This window comes from Tympanuchus pallidicinctus, unplaced genomic scaffold (genome assembly GCF_026119805.1).
Source record: "Tympanuchus pallidicinctus isolate F22 unplaced genomic scaffold, pur_lepc_1.0 scaffold5, whole genome shotgun sequence".
NCBI classification, from domain to species: Eukaryota; Metazoa; Chordata; class Aves; order Galliformes; family Phasianidae; genus Tympanuchus; species Tympanuchus pallidicinctus.
Window position 1 is genome coordinate 19,964,729 of NW_026294769.1, and position 14,431 is coordinate 19,979,159.

Here is a 14,431-nt window from a genome sequence, read left to right on the forward strand (position 1 = left end):
TGGTTGTTTGACCTCTACCTACTGGTCAAGAGCTTTGGGCATTTGATTTTTAGCTTGCTGCTTTCTGGATTCCACCTTCAGGTGTGTCATCTTTTGGTTAAAAATTGTGGGTACTACATTTTTGTGCTACACGGACAAGCTCAAATGCAAACTTCCATCTGGAGACATTAAGCAGAAGGCCTTGGATGAACAGTAGCAAATACCAGGAGGGATGACTTCCACCTGCATGGTCCTAAAGGTTGGCCTATACTTGCCTAGTATGTCTATCCCATCAGCCCTTAAGATTTCAACATATAAACTTTTCTGAGCAAATGATCAAGCTCTGGACTCCTTCTACAGATGGTTCAATCCTTCTCAACAGAGTGATCACATATAATTTTAATAGTCAATCTTCAACATTAAGAAGTTTAACCAGAACTAAAAACCATCAAAATAACCTGACAGGCCATAGCTAATAAAAATCTAGACTTCATATCTTCTGCAGAGAAGGAGAAAAAGTAGAAAACAACTACAGTAATTAGGATAAAAACTTGTTAGATATATTGTGACTGTACTGACCTTTCATTCAGCAGGTCACTAAATAGGATCGAAGACAGACTCCAGAAAGTGATCTTCACAGTAGAGTAGCTGGAGCTCCTCATTCTCAGTGGGAAGGTCTACAGCTTTTATAATCATCATCTATTCTAAAACCACTTCCCTAAAAATGTCCGTTAGCCTCATAGCAGTCTTTGCAGCTCTACTTCCTTTGTGCTAAACTATTCTAAAAAGAGTTTTGCAATGTGAGTTGTCAGAAAATATTAAGCTGGCGAAATTCTGGAGAAAGAAATATGTTTCATAAAGGATAATGACCTTAGGTAACCTATATCATCCAAAGAGACTTGAAAAATATTCTCATTTTTCACAACACATGCACTTTTGAGTATTGATTTATTCCCTTGTATCATCTTTACTTAAAAGAGCATCTTTCATCCCAAAACGTGGTCACTATAACTGGCTCGGATGAAGATGACTATACACATAGAATCATATCATAGAGTCGTATCATAGAATGTCCTGAAAGGTTAAAAAGGATGAGGAGAAACTACAGAAAGCCATGTGAAACACAATGAGAAGAAACTCAAAGAGAGCAGTAGGAAAAAGTTTGAAAGAATCGCATTATCTAAATTAGTATCAGGCCAGCAAAGTCGGGTTAGCCTTCTGTTGTCATACATGGACAGAAAAGGAACCCAGTTTAAATTTCAGTGAACAGATGGTAAAATCCCACTTCCTATTACTTTCATGCTGGGAGAGTAACTTGATTCTCAATCAGCCAGGAGACCAACACGAATGGAGCTGTGAGAACACTCTGCGTGGAAACTGGCCTCTCCTTGGAGGTCTTTGAGCCAGGATCCTGCCATATTATTTAAAGGATATAACACACTCAAATCTAAGATGGCTTTGTAAATTGCAGGCAAAAGCTGATGTACTGTGCACTGATTAGTCTTATACAAGATAACATTTATATTTTTTTGCCTTTATACTTAATTGTAATTGCATTTTAGCTGTCTATGATAAGGACAGATTATGTCTGGTGTCATTATTACCGGTGTAACTACCAAGAGAAAGATGTAACAAAGTTATGTTGCAGAAGACATTAGCAAATATTCAAACAAATGCTATTAAAAGCAGAAAAAAAACCTTTGTTTCATTCAGTACTAATGTCGTCAGTACACAGATCTCTCAAATTTGCAACAGTATGCATAAGCTTCAAAACAGAAATAAAAGCATACAGAAGCAGAAATCAAGCCTGTCAAACAGCGAAACGAAGATCTTCCACTTTGAGAACAGACAGGAGCAGGTATGTGAGCACCAGCAATGCACTGCTGCAAAAATGCAGCTGCATTCATCTTTGAAAAGAAACAGATACACTGGATGCTGAATATGTCACAGGGCAGGTATGCAGGTTTACACAGAATACTACAGGGGTCAGGGCTCCTACGTCTCTTTTCTACAAGAGCAGTCATAAAATCATAGAATCATAGAATCATAGAACTGCTCAGGTTGGAAAAGACCTTAAAGATCATCAAGTCCAACCACAACCTAACCATGCTACCCTAACTCTAACAACCCTCTGATAAATCATGTCCCGGAGCACCGCATCCAAACAGGTATTAAACCTTTCAGGGATGGTGACAATGCTGAAAGTTTAAGGGGTCTCTTCCACGCAGTAGATCTGGCACCTACTAACAGAAGAGCACAAACTTACCTTCATGGAAAGCTTATGAAAACAAAGAAAAAATAAACGCGCAAACCGATGAGGTGAAGAATAACTAACTCAGATTTAGAGTGCTTGATTTTTTGAAAAATGACTTTTTTTTCCCCCAGAAAAGCTGTACTCAAACAGAAGTGGCAAAAACAAAAAAAGATCACTGTCTCTGTGCTTCGTTTTGTTAAACATCAGAGCCCTCACATTTTCATCTACTTCATATTTCAGTTTGCGAAATCGTGACACCAGCGCAGTCTCCAGGTAGAACTGTTGGTTTATTCTAAATGGACTCTCCTCACACAGTGGCGCAGATGATGAGTGATTGTCCAATTCTGAAGCTATCAGAACTGAACGGATTTAGCAATGTCATAAACACCTCTCGAGGGAGTCACCTGGTGTTGAGAACTCACTTTACATGCCATGTTTCAAAATGAGTTTTAATGGATTTACATTAGATTCAAACCCACTTTAGAGCTATTATTTCTCCCTTTCAACCTTTTCACCCACTACTGCAATGTAATACAGCACATTCTATAATCATATGTTTGCAGGCCTGTGGTAAAGTAAACAAAACTTCAAAGGGTTATTATTTAAAGACTGCATTACAGCCATAGGCCTGACTGTTATTCTTCCTCGACACCCCTTAGGCCCCAAGTACATAATCATCCAGTAATTGAACCGCAGTGTCTAAATGGCTACATCCCCTGAAGGATATAGGTAGTTAGTAGTGAAGAAAGGAAGGGACGCTTAAAAAATCCTCACAGCACTTTTCCTGCTCTTGTTAGAAACACTATGTAAATGTAGCTGACCTAGGCCTGCTAGGCTCATGCAGAGAACGGAGCAATGCGTGGGTATTCCTGCAGTTGTCACTGAAGCAAAATTAAACGTGGAGCTGTGCTGTATTTGGAGGCAAAGATCTTAGATGTAAATTACTTTCAGAAGAACTGAGGAGAATGAGCAGAAACATAAATATGTACACAGAACTGTACGTGACGCAATATTATCACTAATACTATGTGAAAGCAAACCCCTCTAGGTCCTCCTTTTTAATAGCCCCTCCAAAAAAGTGTAATGGATAGCAGATCCCAGGCTTTCATACACTGTAACTGTCAAAGCACTCAGGAGATAGAGTACTGAAGGCTCTGACAGCTCTCTTTTACATTCTAAATGACATCTGCATTCAACAGAACAGAAATAAAGATTAAGGGAAACACCTGCTATGATAGCACTCAACTTACCTCAAAATGTAATATTTAAAAAGTACAGAGAAACACAGGTCTGTCTTCTTGTACTGTAAGTACAAACTAGTGTCAAAGCCTCAGAGGTCTTCACTGCTGCCAGAAAGGCAAGAACCACAGTATTCAGCAGACTAGAGTGGCAGAAGCCACAGCGTCTTACCGTGTATCAGTTGAAATCAAAACGTGTTTTCCCTCAGAAAGAAGGGGGGAGATGGCCTTTGAACGCACACAAAAAATAATTACAAGTACGGTCACACAGCACAGGAAAATTAACTAGCAGAAACCTTTGCAGCCTTCCTTACACTTCAGAGCAGAACAGAGTGCCTGCTGCAAATGGATGGAGCCCCACCTCTTCCGTACCTTGCCAGGTATGCATCCACAGCAAATCTCCTTTAAGAACTTATTAGCATTACAGCTTAGAATGAAGCACGTCAGCACACAGATCATGAGAGATTAGTTTGAATAGATGTTTGCTGGTTGATTACATAAACTCTTACTGCTGGAATAACACCTCAAAGGCAAAATAATGACGACATGACAATGTATGTAAATCAAGAACTGCATGTGGGTTTATTTTACACTTGAGAAAACAGTGGATTTAATTGTGTGAACCAAAATGTACTGTACAATATTAATGATAAAACATCAAAATGTATAATTCATAGTGCATTGCTTGCTTTATTTTTATTTATTTATTTATTTTTGTCAGATAGTTCCTTTAAGTACATGCATCTGGAAAGATGCAGGTGCCAGTAAAATTTCTCTATTTATATCAAGCTGCAGGAACTAAATTTTATTCAAAAAGTGTGGTTTTACATTATATACACAGAAATTGAATATAAAATGACAATATAAAAAGTTAAAAGAGAAAGCATACAGCCAGAAGGTACAAAGAAAGTTGAACAGTTTAAAATGGTACGATATGTAACATGTATTTTTTAAGCTGATGCTGGCAATTTACAAGGAACAGAATTCAACATTTGCCCCATTTTTTTTTGTTTTCATTTACTAATGCAGCACACTATAGAAAGGTCAGCTTGTACCAAAGCTTAACATTTGTAAATAACTATAAACTGCAGTATTTTACAGGGAAAAAAAAAAAAAAAAAAAAAAAAAGAAATAAAAGAGCATTTTTACATTTGTTTTAAATAACAGCTTGCATACTTCTTTTTTTTTTTACTTTTTTTTTTTTTTTTTTTTTTTTTTTGCCAAAAAAGTGGCAATTCTCAGCATCCAGAGGGTTTGGGCATAGTGGCAATTTGTTTTCCTTTTTAATCATTATTTAACTTATACAGTTGTGGCTTCCTAACCCCTTGAGTACTACACAGCTCTCCTTCTTCCAAGGACTGCATGCACAATTTCTTCACAAACCAGTTCTGCATTAAAAAAAAAAAAAAAAAAAGAAGCTCATTCATTTAAAAAAAAAAAAAAAAAAGTTCTGTTTCTGACACACATTTTATTTGAACGAAATGCCTTGAAGTCTTTTGTTTCATTTCTCCTTATTTACTCATTCAGTCACTGGGAAAGGCACAGAAATGCTATTACAGTTCTCAGAGGGTTAAAACTTGACACTACCAGGTTCTGTGACCTTTATTGTCATGGCAACTTTGTAATTTTAGGATGTCTCTTTATCATTGTTCTTTGTGTCTTTCTTTACGGCTAAATTAATGTCTCTCAATAGCGTCTCCCACTATATTCTACAAAAGATAGCTTAACATCAAGGACAGATGTTGAAAATAAAGGTCAGACTTTGACTCACAAAAAAATAAAAGCAGAAACAAAAAATAACCATGCACAGATCAGACAAAGAGCATATAAATATAACTACAAAATAAGTGTAAGAAAAACCAAGGTCCAGATAGGCAGTTCAGCAACAAAAATAAGACTGATTTCAGAGGCTCAGGTCAGGCCTAGTGCAGTACTATGAAGAAGTTTAGTGCAATGTTCCTGTGGTCACTTGCATACCTGGCTGCTTACCTGGACACTATTGTTTTTCTAACTCAGTTACATAGATCAGATGGTCCTCTGGGGATTTGCCATGTGTTTTACTAAGGTGCAGTTTGACTGCATGCTTGCTTGCAAAAGTTCGGTTACAGAGCTTACACTGGAATGTGGAGCCTAAGTCCTCCTCAGCTATTCCAAGTGAGCCCAAAGTCTTGTTTGTGAGGACTTTTGAAACATTCTGCTGTTCTTGAATCTGATTAAGTGGCAACTTTGACAGATCCTTCAAACTAAACCCTAGATGTGTCTCTAAGTGACTTATGTATGTAGAAGCAGTCCTGAACTGAGAGGCACAATCATTGCAAAAGAAAACAGGATGTCCTGTGTCCAGATTCTTTAAAAATTTAGTTCCACCTGTCCTTCTTAGCTGATACTTCACATTTGCCAGCCAGTGGCTAATTGTGGTCATGGAAAGACCAGTAAACTTAGAGATGTGTACCCGCTCTTGTGGACCGAGGTCCGACATAATGTATTTGCCTTCTGAGGTCTCCCTCAAGCTGGAAGCAAACTGGGCTTGAAGGATCAGAAGATGTTGAGGATTCCAGTTGGACTGCCTGCCCTTCCTCTTGTGTATTGGCGACAGTTCATCCAGAGCTTCCTCAAAGCTGCTCCCATCGGCATCTGACTTCTCTGACACCGTGGATGGAGTCGAAGATTTGGGCGTCAAACGCCCTGTGAGGTTCTTCACCATATCAGAAATATCCAACAGGGCACTCTCTCTTAGTGGAGATGAGGCAGAGTCAGCAACACTGGAAACAAGAGGTTTGTTTTTGGACTTAGTTAAATCAATAGGCTGATCACTGTTCTCATAGTAATATCGGTCGATAGCATCAGCCTGCTTGACCGGAGTGGTTGGGTAAATGGGTTTGTCCAACATGCTGTTACTAATTTTGTACAGCATGGCCAAAGGGTCCAGAGAGGGGCTTACTGGCTTGGATATTTTGCCTAAGTGGGTATTCATAATGGACTGTAAAGCGCTCAAGGGATTAATGAAGGATGGCTCAGGTGAATGATCTGTGATGATTCCTAAATTGTTACAGCCATTTGCAACCTTTGTTTTAAGTGGCTCTGTACCATTTGGAGTATGTGCTTCGGCTGGACTATCCTTTTTCACCTTCTGAACTTCTGTCTCAGAGATCTTCTTCTGCTGCTGTTTGTTATTTATTTCTTCCGATTTGGGAAAGTCTTTGTTTTCTTTAGCAACAGGTGACAGGGGTTTGACTGGAGAACTCTTCTCTTTCTCCAAAGGCTTTTCTTCCTTCTTCACATTGATTTTACCTGTAACTTTCTCGACCAGCTCTTCCATAGCGGATACATTGCTCTTGTGAGGTGGGGGTGTGAGATTGCCTGGGGAATGGATGAGCGCATTGTGTTCTGAAGAGAGTGATTTTACGCTGCTGGCATAAGACGGCTGCATTTGAACACTCTGCACAGTGGTCTGAAGGGGTTTGACTGTGCCTGGGAGTTGGTAGGCTGCATGAATACTGGGATATCCCCCCCAGGAAGGTGCGCCATTCTGAGCTTTGCTGATAGCTGTTGTCACCGTGTTCTCAAGGGATTTTAATATGTCTATTCCACCTTTAGGACTATCGTCTAGATCCTCCTCTCTGAGGTACTGGTACAAAGCTGTTGGCTCAAATTTCTCTGTAGAGTCCTCATTCTCTTCTTTAATCTTTTTCTCTGTTTCACCAACCACCACTTTTTCCTTCTCTGGGTCTTTCTTTTCCTCCGAGTTTGTGGAGCCCACTGGGGAATCTGGCTGCTTTTTAACGCTGGAGGCTGGAAGCCTTGTGTGGGTGGTAGGTGGAAGAGGTATAGATTGTATCTTCTCTTCCACCACAGGGTCCAGTACCAGCTGTTTACCTTTTTTGGAAGCAGAATTGGTCACCTTCAAAAAATGACCAGTAACCATCATGTGAGCAGTGAGCTGCTGCAAAGTGTCATGGGAACTGCCACATTCCATGCATTTCAGTATCTGGGCTTTGCGTGCCTCAAACTGCCAAGTGTAGCTAGCACCATTTTGATAGCCATAGCGATTGTTTGGAGTCACGTAGGGGTTGGCAGTTTTCTGATCCTTTGCAGACTCGGCTAGTGAAGCTTCTGCAGCGATCCCTGTTGGCTCAGGTGAGCAAGGTGAAGCTAAGTCCTGAAGTGCTCGCTTTTTGGTAGAAGGGACCAATTTAGTGATGGCTGGTACTGGCTCCTTCAGAGGCACTTTCTGGTAATGCTTTGTTTTTATCATATGGACACTGAGGTCTTGCAGGGACTCAAATGAATGCCCACAGTACATGCACTTCAGCACTTTTTGAGCATCCTCTTTGCCTTCCATTTCCATAAGCGATCGTTTTCTTGGCTTTGACCACCGCTTGGTCTTATCAGCTTCTTTATCTCTGTTGTCATCACGATAATGTCCAGTTTCATTCATGTGCACTGTTAGCTCCACCAGTGTGTCATAGGCTGCACTGCAGTCTTTGCATCGGAACTTACTAGCACCGGTGAACACGGACCCATAAAGTTTATTATTCTGCCGGTAAAGCTGTACTGTGCTGAAAAGACTAGGCTCTGGGAGAAGTCCATACGATGAGGTCTGCTGCAATGTTTTAGCTAACGCAGCTTGATGCCAGTCATAACCTGAGCCACCGCTGTTACTGTTACTACTGCTGTTGCTAGTATTACTGGTAGTTGTACTGGTACTAGTGTTGGTACTGGTAGTACCAGTACTCTGGGAACTGACATTGGTGTCAGTACTGGTGGTGTTTTCGTTCTGGCTGATTCCATTGTTGCTGGTGGTTGGATTGGATTTCTTTAAGTCCAAAGCTAAACTGGACCAGCAAGTCTCTGAAAGCAAATTTGCATACACAGCTTTTATTTGTGCCAAGCTGTCCTGTGGATAGGAAACATTGTCTGTGCACTGAGGATCTTCTTTCTCTTCTTTAGAGGAAGTGCTTTTGAAATGGGCCAGCTGATCGCTGTTTTCACTAAACGGCGATCCATAGCCTGCATCCTGATTAGTTGCAGTGCTGACTGGGGAGTTCTGGTAGCTTTGAGCCTCTTTGATCTCCGTTTCTTCATTGCACAAATACTCATTCTCCTGGATGTCCAGAGACAGCCCATCATCTTCCACGCTGTCTTCATCTATTTCTGCTGCTTTCAATTCCTCCTCAGGAACATATGCTAAAATACAGGAGGAGGAAAAAGAAAGAGAAAAAAAACACAAGACAAAGTTACTGAACACGCACTTTTTACATCGCTGCTGTCTTCTGTACTAAAAGCAGTAACCATAAAGACAAATTTTAATGATATATCCAGAAACCAAACTCACCATTGCTTACACATTCCATCATGCTATAGTCCTGGTTACAGTTTGATAGTATCTTTCTTACTAACTATGCTCCAAGATGACCTGGATATCATATTATATCATATCATAAAAAATATTGAAATCAAAATCAATCAAAGAACCTACTAAATCAGCTCAAAGTGACTTGAAAAATGCCCTGGCCCTGAACTGTATTTACTGTCATAGGTATATAAAATAGTTGATCCATGGACCTATACTATCAGAACCATTGGCTTGATCAACTCCATCACATCTAGGCTGTCTTTTTTGGCAAAGCAGCTTTCGCTACAGCATCGAGGGTCATTTCTGTGTCACCGACACCTGACTCTAATGGAGCTGCACTGGGCAAGCATGTCTGATCGGTTGTTCCAGGGCCTCCTGATGACTGGTTGTACTTGGTCCATTTGTGAGCTGAACAGATGTCATTTTTACAAGGTGAAAAGGGAAGCGAGACCATGGCTGGTTCTAAATGGCAAGGATATACTTTGCCTCCTGTTATGATCTGATGTGGATTCTGCGTTTACCATTTTGAAAACAGCAGTCAGCAACTAAAAGTAAGTGGTAGAGAGGAATTTTTAAAAGCAATGACAACAAAATCAAAACAAAACAAAAAAACCTTGAAGCCTCCCTCCCAGCTTCATTATTGACTTATTTTAAAGATCAAACTTTGCTATTTTATTGCCACCTGGTGAAACTATACAATCTTACCAACCTATGTTTTTATCTGTTTAAAACTATTTTTTAAACTAGCAAATGTGATATTCATGAGCAGATGGCCATTACATCAAAACACATTTACTCCAAGGGCCCAATTCACAGAAGTGGCTTACATGTACCTAAGTGATAAATGTACACTTTCATTGCAAATCAGAAAACATACTTGTACACATTTCCCTTCAGTTTTGTAAAAGAAGCTTAAAAAATCACTGTGATAACGGAATGCAGATCATTTGTACACGTCAAGGTAGAAAACATAGATTGTGAACAGCTCTGAAGCAAAAACTGCCTCCATTTCAGGTGAACTGTGCAGAAAGCAATGCAGAAAAGTGGGCTACATCCTGCCAACACATAATATTGAAAGAAAGTCAGAAAAAAGGTACTTCTGCTATTACGCAATCTGAAGAAAACAGGTATTACCATGTTAACAAAGCTGAGGCCTTGCTGAACTGGGAAAGAGGGGTATATAAGTACCAGCTGAGCTTCTTTTAGTACACAGTTGCTAACTTATTCTTTTCTGAAAAAAATAAAATAAAATTAAGAGTCTTCTCTAAATCTAATATGAACACTTTCTGAATAGTTTCTGAAATTTTTAGGAAGGTAATGGTGTTACAGCCAGCATTGCATTCTGCATCCAACTTTGCAATAGCAGTTGATGCAGCCTTTAAGTACTCTAGTCTGAGAGTCTTAAGATAAAATGGAAAAGTAGCCCATCAAGAATTAGGATAGTGCTGAACCTTAAGATGCCCACTACACCTTTCATTTGTCCTCTAAGCATCTTTTTTTTTTTTTTTTTTTTTTCCCCAGTAAATAATTAGTTTTTAAAATGTTAAGCATGGCACAATTCTTTACAGATTGCCTCAGCCTCAGGTGTTCTCTGATATATTTAAAAGACTAGTGAATACCAAGCACAACAGAGAGACACTGGAGAAATCACCCTGGAGCAAAAGGCCAGAAAGACGTCAGAAAAGCATTAGAAAAGTGGAAAAAATATTCTTTTAAAAATGCACTTTGTGCATAAAATAAAAGAATAAAACACAGAAATAGTCAGAGAACTAAGAAATCAATCAGAGTCTCAGCGTTGCAGTAACGTTGCTGTTCATAAACTGTGTGCATTTGAGCACTACAGCACCTCTGCAGTTCTAAATTCTAGGCATGCAAGTAGAATTCACTCCCACAGCTACAGCATAAGATCTCTTATAAGATCTCTCCCATTAAACACACCTGTTGTCAGTCATTTCCAGCAGCAAAAGAAAAGAGATTTTTAAGTTCAGAAAGGTAAATAACAATTATAAAATGTAGGTTTTGCTTCTGAAATGACTTTTAAATAAAATAAAATAAAAAACCTCTAAAAAGCCTAAATGCATAAAAATGGACAGTTACCATCTGGCATTCTTCTTTAAAAAAACCCACCCTAGTAATGATCAGCAGACAGTCACCAATTAGAAACTGCAAGCTGACAGAGCCCATATTCTTAGCTTTTATGAAGAGCTATCCTCTTACTAACCTCAGTGGAACTATGCCAATTTTTTCTCATTTTCATATTCCAATATTTTTAATAAACACATGTAGGAAACTGCATAAGATGCTGAATGTTGCTATGGATGATAGATTATAAAAATCCATGTGAATTATCTGCTAGCATCTTCTTGTTTAATTCCAAATTGCATAAATCCATATTTTTATAACTGCGACGTATAAGCAGCTAAATACCTGCTTAAGCAGAAACCAGTTGAGCCAGTGGTGTATCTGTTATTTTCCTTCATTTATTTACAATGGTGTGCATTCTGGTACTTCTGCATTTGGTGAAAAGGTTTCTTTACCACAAAAATAAAAGGAGTTGAACCGCACAATACACATTAAAACTACACAAAAGGTTGCTGTTCAACTGTCAAAGCAAAGGAACAGAGTTTTGGGCTGAAATATCCACCTTTCAGTTGCTTTTCTGGTCTCAGGTTCTGCTGAGAATACTGCACGACTGAGTTCTCTCCCTTACCAATATATACTGCAGTGTAAGAGTTAAGAACACGCAATTGGCTAAGACTGTGACATTCTATGGTTCCAGAATTTAAGCCAGATTCTGAAAGAAAAATGAATTTACATGACGCATACACCCACATATCTGGGCAGTTATCTGAAATAATGCAAAGCAATAATGCTTCTTTACAAAGGAAAAAAAGCAATTTACCTAAAATGTTTAATTTCTATCACTGTAATTAAAAAAAAAAAAAAAAAAAAAAACTGTTTAACTCCTTTAGTTACCATAGGATAGGATACACGCAGTATCTTTTCATTCCTGACTTATAATGTTTGTAAGAGCAATAGCAGCATAATCAACATATGGTATTTTGCAAGGTCAGTTTTTTTGCAATTCTCGAACTGAAAAGGTTTCTTTTAGAGGCAATTCGAAAGCTTACAAAATGAAGAATGTTAATTTGTAAAAACGTGTTTGCTCCACTAAAATTCTCACAGAAGTCTTACGAAAGTAAGCTTCAGAATTTAAAACCTTAAAGACGCTTCTATTCTATTACTCGTGGAGACGAGCAATATCATTCAACACCAAATAAAAGAGTGGGATGTTCAGATTCTCTCTCTAAACTGTAATGGCCTTCAGACAGCGTCCTTCTGTGACCAAGAAATGCTCAGCAATCTTCTTCAGGTATTCCTACATCTGCAGAGACTGCTGGTTCACACATGCCCCGAAACTGCACCGAAATACCAAGAGCAGATACAGCAGGGACCACTCTCAACAAAAACTATATCCAATGCAGAAGACACTGCAGAGTATAATGTCAGCTTTTCTATTCCTTCTTATTCATGCAGTCACAGACTCAGGGAAATGCACATTTGAAAAGAGGGAAAACCTTCAAATTTCAGACAGCCGAAAAACAGAAGGAGCAGTTTGTGTTCTTTTCTTCTTATTAAACATTGCTAATATTTTTTTTTTCCTATGAAATGTGCCTTCTGGATGTCAGTGCTTCCCCACAGATATACTGTCATCTTTGAACAGTGTTAAAAGCTGTGCATTCTAATCTAAGTGGACATGAGACGCTATATATCGTACATGTGAGTAGCACCGCACATTGTGTTTGCTTCAGTGAAAATATTTACACTATAAATATACAGCCATTGTTTGAAAAAGCAGACACAGATCCAAAGTGTAAGGGATGTGGTTAAAAGCATAAATGTTCTCACGTAAAATCCTTTTGTGACCCCAAACTGGTGCTTTTGGAGGAATCTGTCTCTACGGAGGTTTTCTTTTCAATTCAAATAGGGTCTCAGAATTGACTGAATTATGTTGAAAAGGGCAAAAAGTAATGACTGCATTTGTTTTTAACGGTCTGCAAAATTAAATGTAGCAAACTCTTTGAGGCTTGATTTTAAATAATCAAAACAGATGATTTTATGCAGAAGAAATACCTAAGTATTGAAGGTCATGATTCGGTAAAGCAATTGAACAGTGCAATCGGTTTCACTGAAATACATATTTCACAGCCTCAGCAAACAGGAGCAGGTTTAGGTCTAAAATTCTTTGCTAAATCGGGGCCTACCCTGGATCTAAACAATAGTGGCATGGTGTGAACATTCACCATTCTTCTTTCTACAACAGATGTATTTCTGCAGCTTCTAACATACACCCAGCCAACAGGAGACAGCAGCTGCAGAAGTTTCTGCAGCCCACACTGTCACCTTGCACAAACTGCACCCCAAGCTGGGGGGGACTTCCACTGCATACTGCAACACATCTTGGCAAATGGGCAGAAAAGTAAGGGTGAAAAGGCACATCTTCCTCATCACAGAAAAATGAGAGGGGAAAAAAAAATTAAAAATTAAAAAAAAACCAACGCATTTACAGCTACGTTTCCAGAACACACAGTCGTGAGAGATTTACAAAAGAATCCAACATCTCACGCTGTAAGAGGTTAACACGCCTGCTGGAAGATTAGAGAATTTTCTATATTAGTGTATACAAATGTTCATAAAAAATTATGGCACAGATGCTACAAGTCTGTCTGTGTGTATGTGTGTATTACAGTGTCACTACTGTGGAAAAATATGGCTTAGTTATGACAATGGCTGAGGAGTAGCACAGACTATCAGACATCCAAATAGCCTTCCTACAGAGGTTTGTGTATTTCATTTATAGTTGCAACAAAACGGGGCAAACCTAGAACTGCCCACCTTCTAATTCTAATGCAATGGGTTTAAAAAGTAGCTAAGGTACAGTAACAATAACAACTTCCATGCTTCTCACAGGTTGAATGATAACCCTTAAGGGCATCCCATTAAAAACCAACACAAAGATTCTTCGTCTCCTTCCCTTCTCTCTCTGATCCCCTTAAAATGAATGCTGCAAATTATTAGCCAAGGCTGGCAATTGGAGAACGAAGCAGTTTGCATGTGGATATATTTTCACAGTGATTCTAATCTGAGAAATTTACTTGCTCTTCCTCTTCTATCTGATAAACTATACATTCAAGCATTCTCATTAGTGTTCAGATCACCAAAGAGTGCTAGAGATGAATCAGTCCATCGACCCCTCCTCTCCCTGCTCTGTCGAGATTATTTCATTGAAATGTTCATTTTCATCCCTGCTGGCAACATTAGAATGGAAGTATTTAACCTGTTTCCATTACTTATACAAATTACCATTATGGGGTAGGACAGATGTTAGAATCATGCCACGTAACTGACTTCCATACATTCTTTACGGGGAGGATAAGAAGAGGGAAAGCTGTTAGATCATATTATCCAGTCTCAATAATGTTCTCCCTGCTACCAGATTCATTAACTTCCAACATCAACGTTTCACTTTCTTTCTGCATGAAAATGCTCCACCTCCTTGAGCTTGTTTAATTTGGAGCAGGGAATCTTTGTCAGAAATAATTT

The 14,431-nt window shown here is 38.9% G+C and overlaps 1 protein-coding gene across 3 annotated transcripts in view; it reads right to left on the minus strand.

The window, feature by feature from the left end:
* Window positions 1–4,028: 4,028 nt before the first annotated feature.
* Window positions 4,029–14,431, minus strand: part of TSHZ1 (teashirt zinc finger homeobox 1) — a 54,201-nt gene continuing 43,798 nt past the window's right edge. For 2 of the 3 annotated variants that reach the window (XM_052704216.1, XM_052704218.1), the window contains exon 2: window positions 4,029–8,658. In XM_052704216.1, the coding sequence (XP_052560176.1) occupies window positions 5,468–8,658 (3,191 nt within the window). In that variant the 3' untranslated portion in view covers window positions 4,029–5,467. The remainder of the gene's footprint in view (window positions 8,659–14,431) is intronic. The other variant, XM_052704217.1, reaches the window with a different exon arrangement.